The sequence below is a fragment of the Mirounga leonina genome, unplaced genomic scaffold (genome assembly GCF_011800145.1).
Source record: "Mirounga leonina isolate KUSES-001 unplaced genomic scaffold, KU_Mleo_1.0 Mir_170, whole genome shotgun sequence".
NCBI classification, from domain to species: Eukaryota; Metazoa; Chordata; class Mammalia; order Carnivora; family Phocidae; genus Mirounga; species Mirounga leonina.
In genome coordinates this window covers 9,495,894-9,519,675 of record NW_023270433.1, presented here as the reverse complement: position 1 = coordinate 9,519,675, position 23,782 = coordinate 9,495,894, and the positions used below count along the sequence as shown (strand labels likewise).

Below are 23,782 nucleotides of genomic sequence, written 5' to 3'. Positions count from 1 at the left end.
TGGCCATCGCTGACACAAAGGAGGAAAGGAACAAGGGAACACAAAGCCTCCTCAATACCCAAAGCTCCAGAAGCAGCTCCTCTCTGCCAACAGTATGGGAGAATGGGAGAGAGTAGAAAGACTACAGTCTTTGGGGTAGGACTGGCCAGGAGAAGAATTCTGGCTTTGCCACTTACTATTTGTTTAAGTAAGTAACTTGAAAAAGTTACTTAGCCTCTGGGTTCCAGTTTTCTCACATATAATATAGAAATATTAACAGCTAAGTTGCTGGATTTGCATGAAGAGGAAGTAAACTTAGGGGCTGGCATACCTATATGCCCGTGATCCCCAGCACTGGTTAGTCATAAGAATCACCCAGGGAGCTTCTGAAAAATATAGATTTACGGACCCTGATCTCTATCTTTTGATTTAGGAATTCCACAGGTAGGGCTACAGATTTATATGGAAGCCATTATAACATGCACTTTTGGATGCATTTCTGATTTTTACACAGTCACTGTATCTGGGAACTGCTGTTTTAACCAATACTAGAAGTTACATAAAGAAAACTTCAGGAATATTCATAAATAACTGATATACACACTACATTGTTTGTGAGTTACTATTTAACTTCATGTGTAAATAGCTTTTCCTTCTCACTAGACTTCAAACTTCTTGAGGGCAGGGATCACGTATTCCCCAAGCACCTAGCATAGAATTACTATGCACACAGAAGGTATGGAAGAAACGCTTGTTGAATGACTCAGTGAATAAGAGTAGTAATAAATTTTGTAAAAAATATACCAACACCATTTCAAAACAATAAAATTAAAAATACCGAGGCTTGGGGCACAGGGCTGGCTTGTCAGAAGAGCATGCAACTCTTGATCTTGGGGTCATGAGTTCGAGCCCCATGTTGGATGTAGAGATTACTTAAAAATAAATAAATAAAAAATAAACTTAAAATACATTCTAAGATTTTATTTATATGCGTGTGTATGTGTGTATGTGTGTACGCACCAGGGCTTGATTTGACATTGTTCCTGACAAGCTGTCTTCCAATGACCACCTTCACATTTACCCATGCAGCTCTAGCTACAAAAATACTACAAGGATCTTACTCTAAGGTATTCTCTTTGTCATGTGATCTCAGGGCATAAGGCTCAGTAAGTTCATAGAGAACTTCAGGATATGGACCAGACAGCTTCTCAGATCCCTTCCAACTTTTCTATGAAAAGACTGCATTTCTGTTGTATCTTAAAAGATGGATGGGATGTAGAAAAACATTCCAGGGGAGGTCATCACATTCATAATAATGACTTTTCTAGTAGGGAATAAAATAAAAAATAAGAAAAGCAGATGAAAGGATTTTTAGCAAAATGTAAACAGCAGAAAAAGAATGAGAGAATGAATAAATGATAACCTAACCAAAATTCCCAATGAAGATCAAAAGGATCTGATTGTGGCATTTCTTGCCAAAAGAGAGTATGTGCTTAAGAGATGTAAGCAGAGTGGCTGCTCAGTTTGCCAGGTAGATGTTTACTGGACTGCTGACTCCACTTTTCTAACACATTTCAGGACACCCAGAGTGCCAACCTGTGGTAATGATGGAACCCAGCTGAACAGAGAATTCAAAACGATTCCTCTGTGCATTGATGAGGTTCACTGGCCTGGCTCAAAGTCAACATCTCGAAGAGTGGACAAGTATATTAAGAAGGAGCTTTTCCAGCAGTAGGATCACAGGATCAATTACTGAAATCTGTGAGAGACGGAAATAAGAGGGGTGGAAACTGAGGGAGAGAGAAGTATAGACAAATAATGAACAGTATGGCTCCAAATGAAAGCAAAAAGGAGGCTATTTATTTCTCTAGCACATTCTGTGAAACACTAGAAGTTAAAGTGGATTAGACTTTAAGGAGTAAGTGGGAAATGTATCAAAATTTAAGTTGAAGAACTCACATTGTAAAGGGGATTAATGCAGTTACATGTGAGGTGCTCTATTCATCCTATTTATTTGTAATTGTTTTAAGATAAGGAAGTGAAGGGCGCCTGGGTGGCTCAGTTGGTTAAGCAACTGCCTTCGGCTCAGGTCATGATCCTGGAGTCCCTGGATCGAGTCCAGGGATCGAGTCCCGCATCGGGCTCCCTGCTCGTCAGGGAGTCTGCTTCTCCCTCTGACTCTCCCCCCTCTCATGCTTTCTCTCTATCATTCTCTCTCTCAAATAAATAAAATCTTTAAAGAAAAAAAGATAAGGAAGTGAAGAAGGCAAAACAAAGGGTAACTGGAGAGATGAGGTTAGATAAACGGCTCTATATTCATTAAGAAAAGATTAATAGAAAAGGCATTAGATACATGAAAAATTTGAAGAAAGTGGACAAGATAAACAATATAAAGATTTTCAGTTTGTGATAAATACAAAAGAGAAGTATTAACTAGATCAACAGAAAAGGCCAGCCTAGAGAGATTTTTAAAGTATCAAGAGCAAAACTAAATAGATATTCAAGGAGAACTATAGGAAGACCTAGAAATAAGATGTAAGAAGTGAATGAGGTTTCTGGTTCTACACAGTTGTCATTTAGAAGCAATCATTAAGAAAATCATACCCACTGAGCACACCTGGGTTTACAACCACAGCAGGAGAAAGCAATAACCATTTTATATAGTTTCTTTAGCAGAGAGAGATTGGCCTTTACTTGCAGACAGAGCTAGATACAAAATATGGCTCTCCTGCACTATCACTTTCTGGGCTTATCACTTTAGCAAGTTAAAGCTCTCCGAGTCTCTGTCTCATCTGTTAACAACAGCAATAGCTATACCTTATAAGATCACTGCATTGGAGGTAATGTGTATAAAGTGCTTAGAACAGCACTAGATAGGTGCTGATGTTAATATAATAATCATTAATATTGTTAGTTTTATAAGTATTATGTAGCAATGGAGTCAGTCAACAAAAATTAATTGGACATCTATTATGTGCCAGGGTGGTAGTAGGTGCTGGAAGACATAGAGGACAGAGTGAAGACATTTCTTTGAAAGGAGGAAAAAAGAGAAAATCTAGGACACATGAGATAAACATTAGAAAATACTTCAATAGCATTTTATTTTGATATTTTTTAAAGTTTTCTCTTCCTGCTGAGATTGAAGATTTGAAAATATGTAATATGGTCAGCTTTTTACTACACATACCATATGAACACAAACTACAAATGCTAATAATACCAGCAACATAACGCTTGTTAAGCTAAAGGAAAAGAATTAGCGTATATGCAAAATAGATTGTTAATGCGGCCACTAATAGGCAAGGGAAAGTCTAGGTTGGAACTGCCAGGAGGAATCTATAACCCAGAGGCCCATCCAAACCATAGGTATTCCTTAACCCTAAGAACAAGGTACTGGCATGAGAGTTTGTAAAAAGTGTGCTCTGCACACACCAATTCCTGTGACCCAGAATGAAGAGTAACCAAAAACATAAGACCTAAAGAACACACAGCTTCAGAGGGCCCAGGGCACCCAAGTGAAAGCATTCAAAGCTCAAAACACAAGAGGTATCTGCTCAGAGGATTTAAAAAGATGAATTAAATAATAAAAGCTCTTATTTAATAATATAAACTAAATATGTAAATCTCAAATTAACAATTAAAATTATTTCCATTTACCTGATTGCTTAGAATTTCTTTCTTTCCACTGAATATTTTTGCATTTGATCTGGTTTTGTCTCTCTTTTCGGAGTCGTTCTAATCTTTGAGCTTGAAAAGAAATATTATAACTATAAGTTTGTCAATGAAAGTTTACTATAAACAAAGACATAATTAACTACCTTTATATGAATAAAGATGTTTTATATTGCATATGTAGGGAAAAAGTCATAAAATTTTAAAGGTGGCACCCCTGAAAAGCAAATACCAACAAAAACATGAAAATATTCTTGATTTATAATTGAAATTAGAGGATATAAAACATTAATAGAGATCATAAAGATAGTATTAACATGGAAGAGAATAATAAAATGTGAAAACTTCTGTGATTAATATGACATTTCATTATATAAATCATTAATAACGGTCTTAAAGGAATTTTAATGCACAAATGAACTGAAGTGAATATTACATTACAGGAATAAAATTACGGTTATGAATTACTCTACCCGTTTCAAAAATTAAAGATAAATGAACTCAGACTAGACTATTAAAGTTTTAAATATAAAATCCTTTATCTAAAAATCATGAAAATTATAAAATGTCAAAGCTATATAAATTAGCATAGCTTTTCTTCAGTGGGCTGAAACAGTTTATAGGTAGTAAAATAAATGATTTGTATCTTTGTAACATTAGTCAAATCTTAAAAAGAATAATTTTTCTTATACAAAATTTTAAGATATGCTGCAAGGATTAAAAAGTAAATTCTTTGGTCGCTAGGACACCCCACAACTGTAATTATTAGCATCTAAGTGCTATCTTAAGAAATTCCAACAACAATAACAAAAGCATCACCTAAAATCATGCATTTGTGAGATTATATTACCACTGGCTGATCAACCTTCAAAAATCAATGAACTGATCTTTTAAAGAAATACTGTTCAGCATACATTAACAACTACTGCATATGGAAACCACAATGGAAAAGAAAGTCCTAATTGATGCCATTTCTTGAGATTAGTTTCCTCTGGCTAATCTTCAACTTCCTTTCCTGGCACAATGCTAACAAAAAATAAATAAGTAAATTTCTCTTTCAACCTCTTGCAAGGTAGGAAATCATACATGCTTGCCTTAGCACTGTGGTAGGGAAACACTGAAACTGATCCTGCCATAAATGTAAACTGTGCCGGCAAAAGCATTCTGACAATGTCACTGTATCTAACCAAACTCCATTGAAGGAAAATACATTCAATTGCAATTAATAAATGTGAAGAGTACAGCCAAAGTAACATAATCATAAAGCTCTCAATTTAGCAGCATTCTCCTACTGAAATCCATTCAACCTGTCATATAAGATATCATCTCAATAACTGCAAGGAAGTCAGTTTCAACTAGAGAAGTGAGAACCAGTGGTTCTAAATTACATTCAAACCTTCACTCAAATCCTATTTTGATAAAAGTTCCTTGAGATACTGGGAAATGCTATTAATTATTTTCATCATAAGAGCAAATTATTCTTTGGAGATGTCTCAGAATGCTGAATTCTGAACCAAAACCTTAACATGCCTTGCACTATATATTGTATCCTGCAGTACTCCTTTATGTGCATTTTACCTTTGGACCACAAAAATAAACATGCAAATATTTTCAATGTTCTACCACATCTCCTATCGTTACTTTTCCTGGGAGTTAGCAGGTTACTGCTACTACATTAGTAGAGATATTTTCTGATTACCTAAAAAAAAAAAAAACACCTCCTAGCACACCCTGTCATATTAGAACTACATTACATATTCTAAATAATTTATCTAAGTAAAGGCCTTGGTTCATCCCATTCCCCTTGAAAGGTTTCCAAAACACGTAAGCTGGAAAATGGGCAATGATAAGCTTTCAAAAGCTAATGACTGAATATGTACGTACCAAAGTTTAGCTTTTTCAAGCCACAAAGATCAAAGGGTAGAGATCAACTTAAGAAAATAAAGATAATATATAAAAAAACAGGGGCATCTTTTCTAGTCTCACACCCAATGTAGGAATTTCTATTAAAAGCAGCCCTAACAAATATTCAGCTATTTACCTCCAATCCCTCCTAGCCCCCCATAAGCCCTCCAGGGCCAAGAAATGGCTCCAGCAGCGGCACTCCTTGGCTGGTCAGCTCTCTGTATTAAAGGTTCTTTATTATGTCAACCTGAAACCTGCCACCCAGGTAGTCTACCCACTGGGACTAATGTTGCTCTGTGAAGATACTCAAAATAAGTCTACTTCCCTTTCTACATGAGGACTTTTTAGAAACAGAACATCCAACATGCCTCTCATAGCCACCTGTTTCATCTATTCGTCTTCTACCTCCTTCTGATAGCATCATTCCAGAGGCGCTCTCCATTCAGTCATGGAGAGGGAGATGTTGTTTAGACTCGCTCTTACTGTAATACATTCACGTTCCTGTTAATACACAGAAACTTTCCCCATTAAACCTATTCCAACATTATGCATTATTCTGTAAGATTATTGACTGATTTACAGTTCAGAAGACATGACTAAAAGGCAATGTTTACCTGTATTTGAGCGTCTTCTAATACCAAAGTCCCAACTTGAGGTAATATCGACTGACTGGGCATATACATAGCCTTGAGTCTCGCCATTGCTTCCCTGAATTTCTGACCCACTGTCTCCAGGCATTGAAGGAGGATGAATCTTCTCTAGGTCAACATCATGATCAATGAGAACCATCTCACACATTCCTGTGTCATCACTGGTCACATGTGACTGTCGAATATGAGCTAGAATGATAGTTGGATTGTCCAAGAAGGCCATCCTTTCTGTGGGCCAATTTCCTTAAAAGGCTATTTTCTCCTCTTCATATTGTTTCACGTGCTCACCTCCCTAGAAACATGATGTACACAGCAATATTTAAGAATAAGGAAGAAAATGACTGAATCATTTTTCAAACAAATTCAAATTAGTAAAATGCTACCTTGAAAATCAACATTTATCCTTGTACCTAGGAGCTTACAAGGATTAAGTCTAGGCTGAAAGGAAATCCTTATAAGCACTAGGGGCTACAGCTCTAGTCAATGAGATCTCCATGGTATCAGAGAGGATGGCTTCCTCTCTTGCAATACAAATAATAGTGACTCCTTAGGCCACTCAAAGCACATAATTACTTTTAAAACAATAAATTTTCCTTTCTTTCTCCCTTCATTCCCATGCAGTCTCCTCAATACTTTATAAGGTCACGGGGGGACAAGTCGTATTTTCCTCAAATTATCTGCTAAAGTATGAAACTGCATTTCTTTCATTTACATTCCCCCCTCTTTATCATATGGCTGTGAGGTAACTAAAAGAACACAGACAATACTTTGAGTTACTAGGAATTAAAAAAAAAAAATGAACCACCAAAGTAATTTTGTTCAATAAATACATTTTCCTTTCTTCTGGTTTAAGATAGTATGGTGCTTTTATTTTATTTCATTTAATTTTAGGGGGGCAGGGTGGGGCAGAGGGAGAGAGAGAATCCCAAGCAGGATCCACACCCAGTGCAGAGCCCAGCACAGGCTCGATCTCAGGACCCTGAGACAATGACCTGAGCTGAAATCAAGTGTAGGATGCTTAACCGACTGAGCCACCCAGGCGCCCCAGTATTGTGCTTTTAAAGTAAACTTTATTAATCAAACTTCCCTGCTACCAAATTAATTTCTTATTTTAGAAACCTCATTGTAAGAACTGCTTCCTGAATCCTGTTGAAACTAAAATGATGTTTATTCTGGGAACAAGATGGTATCTCCTCAGTTAAATGGGAATATTCAAAAAAGAAAACATGGTAGTCTCCCCTCATCTGTGGTTTCAATTTCTGCAGGTTCAGTTACTCGTGATCAACAGAGGTCCAACAGCAGATGATCCTCCTTCTGATGTGTCCTCAGAAGGTCAATAATAGTAACCAGGGGCACCTGGGTGGCTCAGTTGGTTAAGCGTCTGCTTTAGCTCAGGTCATGATCCTAGGGTCCTGGGATCAAGTCCTGAATCAGGCTCCCTGGTCAGTGGGGAGCCTGCTTCTCCCTTTCCCTCTGCCACCCCCCACCCCGCTTGGGCTTTCTCTCTGTCAAATAAATAAAATCTAAAAATATATATATATTAGTAGCCTAATGCTATGTCACAATACCGATGTCATTCACCTCACTTGTCTCATCACGTAGGCATTTTATCATCTCACATCATCACAAGAAGGTCGATTACGGTACAATAAGATATTCTGAGACCACATTCATGTAACTTTTATTCCAGTATATTGTTATAATTGTTCTGTTTTATTTTTGTTGTTGTTAATCTTACTGTGTCTAATTCAAAAATTAAATTTTATCATAGCTATGTATGTGTAGGAGAAACAATAGTACACATGGGGTTTGGTACCATCCATGGTTTTTCAGGCATCCACTATGGGTCTTGGAACTCACCCTCTGCAGATGAAGGGGGACTACGGTATTAGAGTACACTGGTCAGGATAAGGACCGACAGGTAGAAATGGGTTCAAATCCTGACCCTACCACTTGCTGGCTATGTGATTTTGGTCAAAATAATCTTAACCTCTTTGAGCCTGTTTTCTTTCTTCATTAATAAAATGGGACTCCAGGAATGAGAGGATATAGAAGATAATGTAGGGAAAGTGCTCAAAAGAGCACCTGCCACATAATTAAATATTAGCTGTATTAAGAATAACAATGATGTGAGAGACGATGGACTCTGAAAAACAAACTGAGGGTTCTAGAGGGAAGGGGGGTGGGAGGATGGGTTAGCCTGGTGGTGGGTATGGAGGAGGGCACATTCTGCATGGAGCACTGGGTGTTGTGCACAATGAATCATGGAACACTACATCTAAAACTAATGATGGGGATTAACATAAGAATAAAAAAAAAAAGAAAGTCTCAGTAAAAAAAAAAAAAGAATAACAATGATGATGGTGAAAATAATCACTGCTAACTTCAGCCTTCAATTGTTTAATGTAATCCTAAAATATATCAACATTCATCCTTCTTTAGTAAGTGCACAGCATGTAAAATAAATGTGTGCTTCCTTTCTGAGAGAGGACTCTACAGGTCACCTGAGTCACCTTCCTCCTTTAAAATCATTATGAGATGCAAGGAACATGAAAGCTGGGCAGTCCCTAGAAGGTATTTATTTTTAGAAAGGCCTACAACACCAGACTTTCTTGTCATTTGTTTCTTCTAGAAATGGAACATAGGGGTAAATCTACTTAATAAATCATTATAACCAACAGAGCTTTTATTTATTTATTTATTTATTTATTTTCTTTTAAAGATTTTATTTATTTATTTGAGAGAGACAATGAGATAGAGAGAGCATGAGAGGGGGGAGGGTCAGAGGGAGAAGCAGACTCCCTGCTGAGCAGGGAGCCCGATGTGGGACTCAATCCCGGGACTCCAGGATCATGACCCGAGCTGAAGGCAGTCGCTTAACCAACTGAGCCACCCAGGTGCCCAACCAACAGAGCTTTTAAAATTTTTTGTCTAGTAACATTCTACTGACATCACTTGGTACTCTTAAAGATACTGAGATTAAGAGAAAGTTTAACTGAGGAACATCTCTAATCAAATGAATTACACTAATCTTCATTTTTTCCTTCAAATATATTTACTGAGTAATTTTACACTGAGGCTAATGGGAAATGCCAAGGTAAGGCACCCCTGAATCAAAAAGTTTATAACCTAGGGAAGCCTGGGTGGCTCAGTTGGTTAAACATCTGCCTTCGGCTCAGGCCATGATCCCAGGGTCGTGGGATTATGTCTGCATCGGGCTCCTTGCTCAGCGGGGAGTCTGCTTCTTCCTCTGCCTGCTGCTCCCCCTGCTTGTGCTTGCTCTCTCTGACAAATAAATAAATAAATCTTTTTTAAAAATAGTTTATAACCTAATACAGTCCTAGTGTATTTCCTAATATAATGAGATTCCTCGAAGTCTCAGAAATTTTAATGTCAGCCTACCATTTTAAGTGTATTAATCAGAAAACATTACAGAATTAAAGGGGAGCATTTAAATTTCACTTGTAAAAATAAGAATTACTTATAAAACCACAAAGAGATGTATACAATCATGGAATTACTTATAAATGAGAATATTTGTTTTGTAACAAAATCATAGCATCACAGATGGTCAAAACCGCCAACACCCTCATAGCAATCACTGGGTCTCCCCCAGGACAGTAAGGCAACTAGGCGCTAACAGAGGGGACAGGTGCTTTCAATTTCATACTGAATAACTCTCCCTTGCAAAAAACAAGGGCTTCAGTGAGAACCAACACATTTAATGGGTGTTCTGGCACCAACAAGTCAAATGGCGAAGGGCAAAGAAACGAAAGTATACTTAAGTACCCTCAACAGAATATACATATGCGTGTGTGTGTATATACACATAGATATATATGTATGTATGTATTTATATATATATATATATATTTTTTTTCTTTAGGAAAATAGATCTGCTCCATCACCTCTTATGAAGAAAAGAGTTATGGACAAATACTTCTGAAGGCACACACCAAGTCCCTAACTTTATCCTTGTAGAACAGAGGCCCCCAAATCCCCAACAGGAGCAGACAATTTCTCTATTGGTATACTATGACTTCATGCAATGAGGATTCTGAATGATTCACTCAACAAATATTATTCAATACCAATTCTGATAGGGAATTCCAAGAAGTGTGCCCTGGGAAATATGCCTTCCACCTCCCATGACATGTACTTGAGGATTTAGGCTGTAAGTTCCACAGGGACAGGAGACACACCACCACATCCCTTCTGGCAACAAAGCATCTTACGCATGGCAGAAATTCGGTAAGAGTTGCTGTCTGACTTCCAAAGACTATATAATTTTGTTGTAGAGATAAGTCATCTATGAGCATGTCATGTGTAGTGTGATTATAAAGAAAGGATTGCCTTTTTTCCATTAATACAGATACAAGAGCTTCTCTTCAATATGCCTTTCAAAACTGTCACCTGGGTGGCTCAGTGGGTTAAGTGTCTGCCTTCAGCACAGGTCATGATCCCAGGGTCCTGGGATCAAGCCTCTCTCTCTAATAAATAAATAAAATCCTTAAAAAAAAAAAAACCTGTCACCTTGGAACACTATCAATTTATCCCAACACTACTTTTCAAAACCAAAAGGATGTCTTAAATCACTTTAAGAGCAGCAAATTATCATTTGAAGGTAGATTCGATTTCTAGGACAAAGATATTCCAAACACAGATGAAAACAAGTTATTCTCTCTAATCAGTTGTGTAAAGATCAAAGATTTTTAAAACATAATGTTGGCAGGGTTCAGAGAAAGGAGGCCTCTCATGCACTGTAAAAAGGAATGAAAATTGAGACTTTTTAGAGGGTAATGTGGTATCATCTATCAAAGTATAATGAGTACCTTTTGGGAAACCCTACTTGTAGGATTTGCCTTTAGGAGATAACTATGCAAAAATATATATCTCAGGATTGTTTATTATACTGGAAATCTAAAAGTAACATATACATCCATCAGTGAGGAGTGTATCATGACACACACATGTAACAGAATACTACACAGTCATTGACAATACCTGGTAGAGAATGGATAAACAAAATGTGGTATATACATACAATAGCCTTAAAAAGGAAGAAAATTCTGACACATGCCACAACATGGATGAACCCTGAGGAGATTATGCTCAATGAAGTAAGTCACAAAAAGACAAATATTGTATGATTCCACTTAATATGAGGCACCTAGAGTAGTCAAATTCATAGAGACAGAAAGTAGAATGGCGGATGCCAGGGGCTAGAGGGAGAGGGGAATGCGGAGTATTTATAATAAGTATGTTTAGGGCGCCTGGGTGGCTCAGTTGGTTAAGCGACTGCTTTCGGCTCAGGTCATGATCCTGGAGTCCCGGGATGGAGTACCGCATCGGGCTCCCTGCTCAGCAGGGAGTCTGCTTCTCCCTCTGACCTTCCTCCTTCTCATGCTCTCTGTCCCTCATTCTCTCTCTCTCAAATAAATAAATAAAATCTTTAAAATATATATATATATAATAAGTATGTTTAAGTTTGGAAAGATGAAAAAGTTCTGGAGACTGATGGTGGCAATGGTTGCACAATGTGAATATACGTAATGTCACTGAACTATACTCTTAAAAATGGTTAAAATGGTAAATTTTGTTATATATTAATACAATCTTTTAAAATTAAATTTTAAAAAAATGTCTAGGAAATGCCACATTAAACAAAATTAAATAAGTTTTCTTCTTGCTGTTTAATTACAGACTTCTCAATGCTTTTAAACTACTAATGTGGGGCACCTGCGTGGCTCAGTCGTTAAGCGTCTGCCTTCAGCTCAGGTCATGATCCCAGGGTCCTGGGATCGAGCCCCGCATCAGGCTCCCTGCTAGGCGGGAGGCCTGTTTCTCCCTCTCCCACTCCCTCTGCTTGTGTTCCCTCTCTCACTGTCTCTCTCTCTCTGTCAAATAAATAAATAAAATCTTAAAAAAAACAAACTACTAATGTATATTGTGAATCTCCAAGAGTGGGGAATCTCACAATGCAATATATCCCAAATCCCAAACTTATCTGATCCTTAATCATTTTTTCCTCCAGGAACACTAACACATATCAATGTATAAGAGATTCACAGGGGGTGCCCGGGTGGCTCAGTTAGTTAGTTAAGCGTCTGCCTTAGGATCAGGTCATGATCCCAGTTGTCCTGGGATCAAGCCCCCAAGTCGAGCCCCCGCTGAGCAGAGAGCCTGCTTCTCCCTTTCCTTCCTGCTTGTGCTCTCTCTCACTATCTCTGTCTCTCCCAAATAAAATCTTAAAAAGAGAGAGATTCACAGAACATGGTTTAGAAATGCTACTTTACATTTTTACAAATACTGTTTCTTTGGGCCTTGAACAAGACTTCCCTGGATGTTACCAATTCTTTTTTTTTTTTTTTTTAAGATTTTATTTATTTGACAGAGAAAGACACAGGGAGAGAAGGAACACAAGCAGAGGGAGTGGGAGAGGGAGAAGCAGGCTTCCCATGGAGCGGGGAGCCCAATGCGGGGCTTGATCCCAGGACACTGGGATCATGACCTGAGCCGAAGGCAGACGCTTAATTAACTGAGCCATCCAGGCGACCCTGGATGTTACCAATTCTTGACTTGGAGATAACTGGTCCTTTTTATATACCTTTAGGTTACCTGGATAAACAATTTCAGCCTCTAGGAGGTCTGTTCTCCAAGATGCCCTACTTTCCACAGATTCTCCTACTTTTCAACTACAGGTTCCTTTCAAAGCATAGAGATTTGTTTTACAAAAATGAAAGCAAAAAGGACATCCACACAGAGTGGGAGGACATGAGATATCCCAAAGTGACACACAGTCATTTTTAATGTACTGGGTGGGTCTCCTTTTATACTTCATTCATTTGTTCAACAAATATTTATTAAGTTCCTACTATGTGCTAAGTGTTGTTCCAGGTGCAATTTAGATGCTATTCCCACTTTACATAACAATTTGTATGCATTAATAACCATGTAACTTGCCTGTGTTAACTTGGAATATGCCCTACACAGGGGAGTAAATTTTTAATGGTATCAAGTCTTAATACAAGTATATTTTTAATAATAGCTTCATACACATACACTCTCCAAACTTTGTTTGCAATGGCTTATAGAAGAACATAAGATACAACATAGTAAAAAAGTAAATGAGAAAAGTGGCAAAGGGTAAGTAACTCTGGATGAATGTTATAAGATCTTGTACATTTGCCACAGGAAGACTGCAGAATCTCAGAAGCTAAAAGCAATTATAATAACTAACTTTATTTATTACAAAAGCTAGACTTGCTCTTTCTTTTTTAGATGGATTAATTCATAATTTTCAAAATAACTCTATGAGATAGTATTTTTGTCCCCATTTTACAGATGAAAAAACTGAAGCAAATAAAAAACCTGCCAAAGCTAGACAGCGAATAAGTCTGAGGAATGCATTATACAGCCTCCCAAAACAAAAAGGAACAAAGAATTGCAACAGTCATAATAAATGAGATTTTGAAAGATCATGTGGTTGAGTTCTTTGGGTTCTGGGTCCTGAGAGAAATTTCTGTCAAGGGTCTTTGTGGAAGATGTAATACAGTAAATGTGTTATGCAGTAGACCAGACCCTTAGCCTCCCCTCAACTCATGCAACTGTGATTTATACAATAGCAAGAAATAAGCAATGCATATAATGGTTGTTCAAAAATAAAAGTCACAAAATTTTACACAAGAAAGAAACTTCAGAGATCACCTACTTGTTGACCGGAAACCACAGAGGAAAGGTTTACTTTAAATTCCAAGTTAGGTGTAAGCATCTTGTATCTTTTTAAAACCCTTAGAGATTCATGCAACTTCAGTTGCAAACAAAGTCCATAACTGAAATATTCTGTTTCTTTAAATAACCCAAGCATGAGCAAATGAGCCCTCCCTATACTTCCTCACTCCCTAAGGACCTGAGATAGGTATTAAACATGACTTAAAATGCTCGCATTCAGCCAGTGATTAAAAGGAAATTCCCCTTCCTAGATTTTCAAAGCACTCTATACACCTACTTCCTTCTGCCAGACAGACTTCAAGCCCCCTTACCTGCAATCTGTGAAAACTTGTCTGAATAAGCAACAGCCTGAGGCTTCTCCAAGGTCTGCAAACTCCCAATCAAAAATTACTGCTGCCCCATCAATGTGTCATATAAATGCTGGCATGTTAATTGTGTATTTATAAGATTGTTAATGGTTAGTTAATTTACCTCCCACACTATTATTGTGCTTGAAATGATTTAACGTCTGCTGAGGGAGTTAACAACATGTAACAGCAGATGCGAGATTTTTTTTTTTTTTACCTTTCCTCACTGTACCCCGACTTCATGCTATTAGCATTAACTTCAAGTCAAACCTGATTCCTATACAGGATTCCTTAAGAGTGTTACAGAAGCACTCACATTTCTTTTGCACAGCAAGGAATGACCATAACCTAGAAAAACAAAAGCCTTTTTACTATATACAAAGTCTTTCATGTATAAAAACCAACAGACCCCTTTACTAAGATTTGAGCATCTTTTTATCTAGTAAAGTTCAGAACTCATACCTCCTGGAATTTGAAAATCACTGAAATGACCAGTAAAATAAAACATACTTTATTGTTTTTAAATCTTTTTCTAACTCTAATATAACTTTAAATTAAATCTTCATTTATTTTTTAGACAAGCAAAAATTAAATTTTTTGTTCCTTTCAACAATTAAAATCTCAATGTGAATATGCCTAATTTTATTAGACAGTAAATAGTGAGCTTCTATAGCTGGAGAGTTTTTCCTTTCAGAAAAGTACTTGCTAGACTCAAAATAACAGAAAAGAAATGCTTGTATCTTCTTTTAAATAATATGGAGATTCATTCACTAAACATCATTGAGAGCTAGGCACTGGGAATCCTACAAAAAATTATATGAACATTGGCCTGCACCTTCCAGAGGCTTACAAACTTCAGCAGATGAGCTATGCTGTATACATATATAAACGTAACATAAGGCAATACATACTAACCATCAAATGAGACACTAAGTCTGTTTTCCAAGAGACAAGAAAGTTACAGAGGCTTTAGGAAGGAAGAAGGTCCCAGGGATGACCAGGCTTTCATTAGGCAGACACACACAAGAACAGTAACAGATGATGTTCCTGAACTCTTATTATCAGCTGTACTTTCAGGTAACAACATATTTCATCCTTACAACCACCCCAAGAGGTAGGTATTAATATCATCCCCATTTTATAGATTAAAAAATTAAGGCTTAAAGAAACTAAGTAACTTGTCCAAGATCACATGGTGGGTTTTTTAAAGGCCAGTCTTTACAGCTCCTCCTGTCAAGAGGAGGAGTCTATTTCCCCACCCCTTGAATCTGGCCTCACATTGTAATTTACTCTGATCAACAGAATGTAATGGAAGTAACTTCTGAAGCTCAGCCTCAAGAGACCTTGCAAATTTCTGCTGTCACTTTCTTTGGAACACATGTGAATCATTGAAAGAAGCTTGGGGAAAAAATTAAAAAAAAAAGGACGTTGGGATAACAGACCACTTAGAGAGGCTCAGTTGTCCGTCATTCCAGCTATCCTGCTAAGGTCTCCTAATGAATGACTGAGGCCATCTGGGACAAGCCAGACCCCCACCAACCTACCAGGAGACCAGGTTTTCCCTCCTGTAAAATGTCTCCTTTGGACCCTGACCCTTGATTTTTTCTTGTACCACTAACCTCCACCTGAAATGTCTCTGAATCTTACCATCTGCCAAGATCCAGTTAAAGGGAGCCTGGTACAGTATAGTGCCTCTCAAACTTGTCCACGAACACACCTGAAGGGCAGAGGAGAGTGACCAGGAATCAAGGTATGAGAGAAGCTAGGAGGAGTCATCTAAAGCAACATGCTATAAGAAATTTATTTTTAGAGTTCATTCATAGTTTCCATTCTATCCTATAATATACTGCACCTGTATTTAACAGGAAAAAAGTTTTACCTTTGAATATATCACTAAAATTGATAGTCTAGGAACATGTGCCATGTTTACTTTTGGCTTCTAGTACTCCCTGGCACATACTGGGATTCTCATAAACCCAGTCTAAACAGCAAGGTCTAGTGGAGAAACACTGGATATCAGAAATATCTGATTTTGTGAAGATAAAATGGCATTTTATCAATGGACAACTCAAGATCTAAATTTTGCTCAACAAATGTTCCCTATGACTAGTATGAAGAACGACTGTAGGGGCTCCTGGCTGGTTCAGTCAGTACAGCATGTGACTCCTGATCTCGGGCTTGGAAGTTTGAGCCCCACGTTGAGTGTAGAGATTACGTAAAAATGAAATCTTAAAAAAAAAAGAACAACTATAATTACTAATAACACCAAACTATATATAAAGTTGTAAGTGGCGCCTGGGTGGCTCAGATGGTTAAGCGTCTGCCTTCGGCTCAGGTCATGATCCCAGGGTCCTGGGATCGAGTCCCAACCCGCATCGGGCTCCCGGCTCAGCGGGGAGCCTGCTTCTCCCTCTGACCCTCTCCCCTCTCATGCTGTTTCTCTCTCGCTCGCTAAGAAATAAATAAAAATCTTAAAAAAAAAAAAAGTTGTAAGCACAAGTTAGAATAAAATCCCTGTTCTTATGCAGCTATTATAAAACAATCAGTATTTTCAAAGTGTTTTGAAATGTTTAACAGCTAGCAATAGATGTGAAACCTCAGACAACCTACCCACCCACCACCCTCAAAACTCCAAATACGCCAACATTTTTGGCTGTTACAAGAAATCTCCTAGTTTGGGGCGCCTGGGTGGCTCAGCTGGTTAAGCGTCTGCCTTCAGCTCAGGTCACGATCTCGGGGTCCTGGGATGGAGCCCCATGTCAGGCTTCCAGCTCAGCGGGGAGTCTGCCTCTTCCTCTCCCTCTGTGCTCTTTCTCCCTCTCTCTCAAATAAATAAATAAAATCTTAAAAGAAATCTGCTAGTTTGTTGCAATGTAGCCCTAAATTATTTTTCCAGTGGGTGTTGTCATAATGGATTTGATGCTTGTAAAAAAAACAAATAATTTTAGGTTTTACTTTAATACTTCAGGTAAAAATGTTTACAGTTTTATTTAGAGTGAAGAAATGAATAATGCCAGAGAAACTAGGCTGCTTCCCAATGTGAAATTGCCAATATAGGAGCTGAAACCATAAACAGCACTCAACTGTCTACCAAATACTCATTCACTGATTTTATTCATTTGACAAATATTTATAAAGCACTTACTATGTGCCAAGCACCAGAGATTTAAGGCTGAACAAAAAATGAAAAAGACTTGGTCATTGCCTTCAAGGAGCTAAAAGTTGTGTATGGTAGTCAGAATTCTAAGATGGCTCCAGAAATTTTTGTCTCTTGATATCCATGCAATTATGTCATGCCCACCCCTTTACCGTGGATAAAACCTAGCTGAAAGAGTATATAGCAAAAGTGTTGGGGGGAGGGGTGGGGGAAGTTATACCCTTGATTACTTCCTGTTATATAAGACTCCATCCTAGATAACTGAAAATTTCAGAGAGAATTTCCTGCTGACCTCAAAGAAGCAAACAGCCAAGTTATGGAACAATATATGGCAAGGACCTGAGAATAGCCTGTAGGAGTTGAGAGTAGCCCCAGTCAACAGGTAGCAAGAAAATGAGGACCTTAGTCATATAGCCACAAGGAAATGAATTCCACCAACAATCTGAAGGAGCTTGGAAAGAAATCTTTCCCTAGTCGAGCCTCCAGATGAGGCTGGAGCCACCTGACAGCTTAATATCCTTTCTTTGAGACCCTCAGTAGAAAACCCAAGATGAAGCCATGATGCCCAACCCACTAAGAGAATAAATTTGTATTGTTCTAAACCATTAAGTTTGTGGTTATTTGTTATGCAGCAAGAGAAATGAAAATAGTGCAGGAAAACAGCCTAGACCCCTTTGCCTTCATATACATTTAAGGCTCTCTACAACCCAATTTTACTCACCTGCCCCTTCTCCCCAGCAGGCAACTCCCAGAACTCTCTGAACACAATTTGTCAGCCTTCGGTAATGATAATCCCCTTGAATGTGCCGCTCTCCATTACAAACCTTATTTGTCGAAGCGTAACTCAACAATCTCATCCTCTGTGAACTCTTCTCCAATTTGCAGGGTCCAAAACTGTTTTAAAAGCACTTTATTTCTACCTTCAATACAGTTAGTTATATGAGTATCATGTATAAGGAACTGCCAATTTCAAACTTTTTGATCCAATTCTAGAATCAGAAATGTAGTTACTGATCTCTCTCTCTCCCCCAGTCATTTGTAAAGTTGCTAAAGGCAGGAATCTCTAGACCCCAACAATAATGCAGTGGTTCTAACGTGGTGGTTCTCAACTAGAAGGCAATTTTGCTCCCCAGGGGACATTTGGCAATGTCTGGAGATATTTTTGGCTGTCACACTGTTAGCATCTAGTGGATAAATGCCAGGGATGCTGCTAAACATCTTACAATGCACACAACAGCACCCATGACAAAGAATTACACCCCCCAAAAAGGTCAATATCAATGACGCCAAGGTTGAGAAACCCTGCTGTGATATGCTATATGCAGCCACTAAATTTGTGGTAATTTCCAACCCCCTTGGAACAGTTTCATTGATACTGAGCCTAAACTATACAATCTATGCTCAAATCTTCTCAGGTACTAAACAAGTTCAACTCCCAGTATCTGTTTACTGGAATTTTAACATACCCTAAGGAAAATCAAAGCCCAAATTACTACAACAAATACAAGTCGTGCCCCATCAAGCTTAATCTGAAGCCTATCCACCCTGCTTCATCTGGCTACCTCCTACTCTTTCTTGAAAATCCAGCTCAAAATGGTCAATTCTTCTAGGAAACCTCCCCAATGAATCCCACAGACCAGGTTGGCTGCTCCCTTCTTTGTGGTCCCATTGCACTGCACTTTGTCACTACTTCCACCAAGTAATTAATCCAGCTCATTGTCTGTTAGTAGTAGGTACTATGTGTTTGTTGAATTTATTCATTGAACAAGTATTTATTGAAGCCTACCATGTGCCAGGCACTGTTATAGATGCAAAGAGTACAGCAGAAAACAAAGCAGACAGTCCTGCCCTCATGGAGTTCACATTCTAATGGGGGAGACAGACAAAACAGAGAAGTAAATTATAACAGTAAACTAGAAGTGCTATGGAAAAAGACAGGACAGGGAAGAGAGATGGGCATGCCAGGTGGTGGGTCATGGCTGCAACTGCAAATAAAGTAGTCAAGGAATGCTTCACTGAGAACCTGACATTTGAGTCAACATTTGAAGGAGGTAAGAGAACAAGCCATGTAAACTTCTGAAGGGAAGTGCATTCATTGCCAAGTGAGGGTAGTATGTCCAGCACTGCGGAAGAAGTAGCAAGGAGTCCAGCAAGGAAGCAAGTAGTAGAGGATGAGGTCTGGAAGAGTGCAGCAAACATGTGCAGCCTTACAGGCCATTCTAAGGACTCTTCTTTTACTCTGATTAAAGTGGAGAACCACCAGAGGATTGTGATATGATGTAACATTTAAAAAGGATCTCTCTGGCTGCTATGTTAAAGTTTGAAGGAATGAATAAATGAATGAATGAACAAACTAATCACACCGATTTATTTAAAAAATAATTATTTATTTTTATTTTGGTTTTCTCTTCTAAACTCTAAGCTCCTTAAGGACACTGTCTTATTCATCACTGTGCTGCCAGATTCTAGTAGAATGTGGCTGGCATCCAATAAGAGCTCAGCGTGGAATGAACAGATGAACAAATGGATCTTTCTTGTTCCCAAAGGGTTGTGCCATGATTTTCCCCAAAAAAGGCCCCTTATCCATGGTGCCGGTTCAGTAGATAAGTATCCCACTACAGTCTAAGATTTATTTTCCTTTTATTGTCTCCTTGATGTTTGCAGTTTGCTTAAATAGAAGAATTGAAGAGAGTTGTTTCCACTTACCTGGCTCTCAGGTTAACCACATCATCAATTAACAGAAGCAACACAGTTCACTCCAAGCACCACTCAGGAAACCTGAATTCCAATTCCTTAATTACCAGGGATCTAATTACATGGCCTTGGACAAGTCACTTCTTTAAGCCCCTTTAAACCTGTTTTACACATCGGTCCATTTCTGCATCTGTTACATGGGGAGTTTGAACTATAAGAGGTACCTTTCAGCTCTCACTCTATCCCAAGCACATGTGAGAACAAGGAGGTATGGTTAGGAATGTACCTGAGAGTCCAACTAAAAGGTTTTGTGTTTTCGCTTCAAAGGAAAAATGAATTCCATTTTAAGTTTTACTTATATCACTGTGCCATGGTTCAGACTCTAAGGATAGAAGTACAAGGAATTCCTTTTTTGACAAAGATTTTAATAGTATCAACATTTTGGCAGCGAACCCACTACAAAACTGAGTGGGTTGAATGGGCTTGACTTGAGTTGAATGGGCATTATCGCCACCTGGTTTTTTTTTAATGCTATTATGTATAAAAAATGGTTTTTAGAACTCTAAGAGTAAACATATCTGGAATTCCAGGTTATTGTCTCTAGCCTGCCTCAGGACTAACAATGGGATGACTTCAAGTGAGTCAGGTGTCCCTGACTCTGTTTCCTCAGCAGGGAAATATCCATAATCTATGTTCTCTCCACTTCATAGGGATACTTAGAAAAAGAATATTTATAAGCTCATTCAACTTCTAATGAATGAAGGACAGCAATGAGATCATCTAAACTAGCAGATAATCCCCAAACTATTTTTCTGTGATTCTGAAAGGTGCTTTGTACTTTCATTTGAATGGAGCTTTCATAACCTCAATAAATGATAATTGTTATTATTGTTATTAACAAAACTACACTAACTGCCAGTTATTTTGTTTACAACCTTCTAGTCTTTTTTTTTTTTCCTTTATAAACCATCACCACATGGATCAAAATGAGGATAGGGCAGCAGGGTTGGCTTCATTCTGCCTATAATGTTATACAGTCAGGGGAGAAGTGTTTCACAAAACACGACTTAAGAATAATCAATTCTCTGGATTCCAGAAGGTTGCTTATTCATTTAGCAAGCACTCACAACATCACTTACAAAATTGTGAGGTAGATTCTATTATTATTTATGTTTTACAAATCAGGAAACTGAGGCACAGACTTACCCAAGGTCACAAAATTAGTAAAAGGTGGAGCCAGGATACACTATGCAATCTGGCTCCAGAATTCCTGCTCCACACAATTACTACATGCTGCCTTAAATTTCCAGTGTAAGTCCATTTCATCACACTCCTCTTAATTCTCTTCTCTCACTAATCTAGATATGGGTATAAGCAGACTTCCCTGTTCATTCAGCAAACAGGAATACCTCCTCCAGGCTGGCAGTCAGGAGTATAAAGTAGTAAGTCTTATTCCCTATCCCCAAGAGGTACAAGGGAGTCAAGAAAAGGAGATAAGTACATAAATGGTCACAATAAAGAGTTCACTCATATGTGGAATTTAAGAAACAAAAGAGATGAACATAGAGGAAGGGAAGGAAAAATAAAATTAGACAAAAACAGAGGGAGGCAAGTCATAAGAGACTCTTAACTATAGGGAACAAACTGAGGATTGCTGGAGGGGAGGTGGATGAGGGGATGGGGTAACTGGGTGATGGACATTAAGGAAGGCACTTGATATAATGATCACTGAGTGTTGTAAGGCAACTGATGAATCACTGAATTCTACCTCTGAAACTAATAATACAGTATATGTTAATTAAATTGAATTTAAATAAAAAAATTTTAAAAATAAAGAGTGAGAACGATGCTAAAGGATTCTATAACAAAGTATTATGGAAACACAAAGGAAAAATATCTAAATAAAACTAGATATTCAGACAAGGCTTCAAGAGATGAATGACTAAGATCAAGATAATGGGGAATGATCACTTCCAACTTAGTCACCTCAAGAATAATGGGGAGGGGGCTGGCAATTAAATAATCTATAATGCTGCCTCCTTGATCAAAAATGTTTAAAATAAAATTTGCTCCAGATCTATCCTATGGACTACAGATTAACATCAGGCCATGCATGGGTTATTACAGAAGCAGGAAGAGATAACTAACTTCTGAGGTGGGGGAAGCACAGAGAATCGGGTAGGCTGACAAAAGGTAGGTAGGAGAGACAAAGAGAAGCAATCAAGCATCAGATTGCCTGGGTTCAAATCTGAACTCAGCTACTCACTCACTGTGGGACCTAGGCAAAGTAACAATTTCAGTGCCTCTGTCTCCACATCTGTAAACAGGAATAATTTTGGTGCCCATCTCATAGGACTGCTGTGAGGATTTAATGAATTCACATATGTTACGTGCATATAACAGTGTCTGGCCCATGGTAAACACTATACAAACGTCTACTATTATTATTGCAGTTATTCCTTGTTCTACAATGAATCTTCAAAGATAAGAAGTTGGATGGCTGGCAGAAGGATCAAAGAGACAAACTCATCTCTTCCAAGTAGAAGAGACAACATGAGGTAAGGCATTAAAACAAGAAACAGCAGAATGTGTATTTAGTAACTAAAACTACATAGAGTTCAAGTTGCTGACTAGATGAGCATTTCAGAGAGACTGTTCTGGCAGGTGCACAGATTAATCTGATGGACATGACATAAGATTAGTTATGAGGCTGTGACTACAGCTCAAGGAAAGATGATGAAATCTGAGTAAGGCAGTGAAAGATAGGTCTAAAAATTTAAGAAATAGATAAGAAATATACAGAAAATAAAATTGCTAGAACTGGGTGACTGGATATAGAGAGTTAAGGAGAAGAGGAGACTCTCTGGCCTGCATGATAGTGCCAACAAATGAGACTGTAAACTCAAAAGTAGGAACAGCTTAACAGGTGGAGGGAAAATGAGGAATTACGTTTCAAACACAGTGAACTTGAGATATCTATGGAGTACCCAAATAGAGATTCATCATGATGTAAACCTGACAGCCCAGGAATGAGGTCTGAGTGAATTTGGGAGACTACAACATATAAGTGACACACAAAGAATATGCAAATCTGAAGCCTAGGAAAAAGCAAATTTGGACGACATCAACATATAAATGACAGATGAAGCCATAGATGTGAATGAACTTATCCAGGGAAAATATGTAAGGAAAGAAGAGCAGTAACTTAGGAACAAAATCCAAGGAATAGCAAGAGTTAAAGGACGGGGCAAGAAAAAGAAATCCTAGAAGCTGTGAAAAACAAGTCAATCTTTGCCTAGATTCTAAAGTTAGAATCCATGCTGTGGAAATTCACAAATTCCTAGGCAGTTACTTTCTTTACTTTTCCCTCTCCCCCATTACCTAGTAAGAAGTTCCAAACATTGGACTGGGAAGTCCTTCAGAGGAAAAGACTAAAAGCCTTATTTGGCTTCCTGTCACTAATATCCAATATAAGGCCTGGTACATACATGCTTGAAGAATAAACCTGGTGGAACAAGAAAAATGGAATATTTCCCATTTATCAAGACAAGGGGCTCATGGACCTCTTCGAACCTAAGGTTGCTTCCACCCCAGACCAGAGCAACAGAGTCTGAAGAGAGCAGAAACAAAAAGGGGGCAGACCTTAT

General features: G+C 38.1%; 1 protein-coding gene across 6 annotated transcripts in view; it reads right to left on the bottom strand.

The window, feature by feature from the left end:
* Positions 1 to 23,782, bottom strand: part of MAPKAP1 (MAPK associated protein 1) — a 243,818-nt gene that overhangs the window by 207,814 nt on the left and 12,222 nt on the right. For 5 of the 6 annotated variants that reach the window (XM_035015808.1, XM_035015810.1, XM_035015804.1 and 2 more), the window contains exons 2-3: positions 6,171 to 6,498; positions 3,637 to 3,726 (exon numbers count right to left, since the gene is read on the bottom strand). In XM_035015808.1, coding sequence (XP_034871699.1) covers positions 3,637 to 3,726; positions 6,171 to 6,429 — 349 coding nt within the window. In that variant the 5' untranslated portion in view covers positions 6,430 to 6,498. Of the gene's footprint in view, positions 1 to 3,636; positions 3,727 to 6,170; positions 6,499 to 15,931; positions 16,002 to 23,782 lie in introns of all 6 variants that reach the window. The other variant, XM_035015806.1, reaches the window with a different exon arrangement.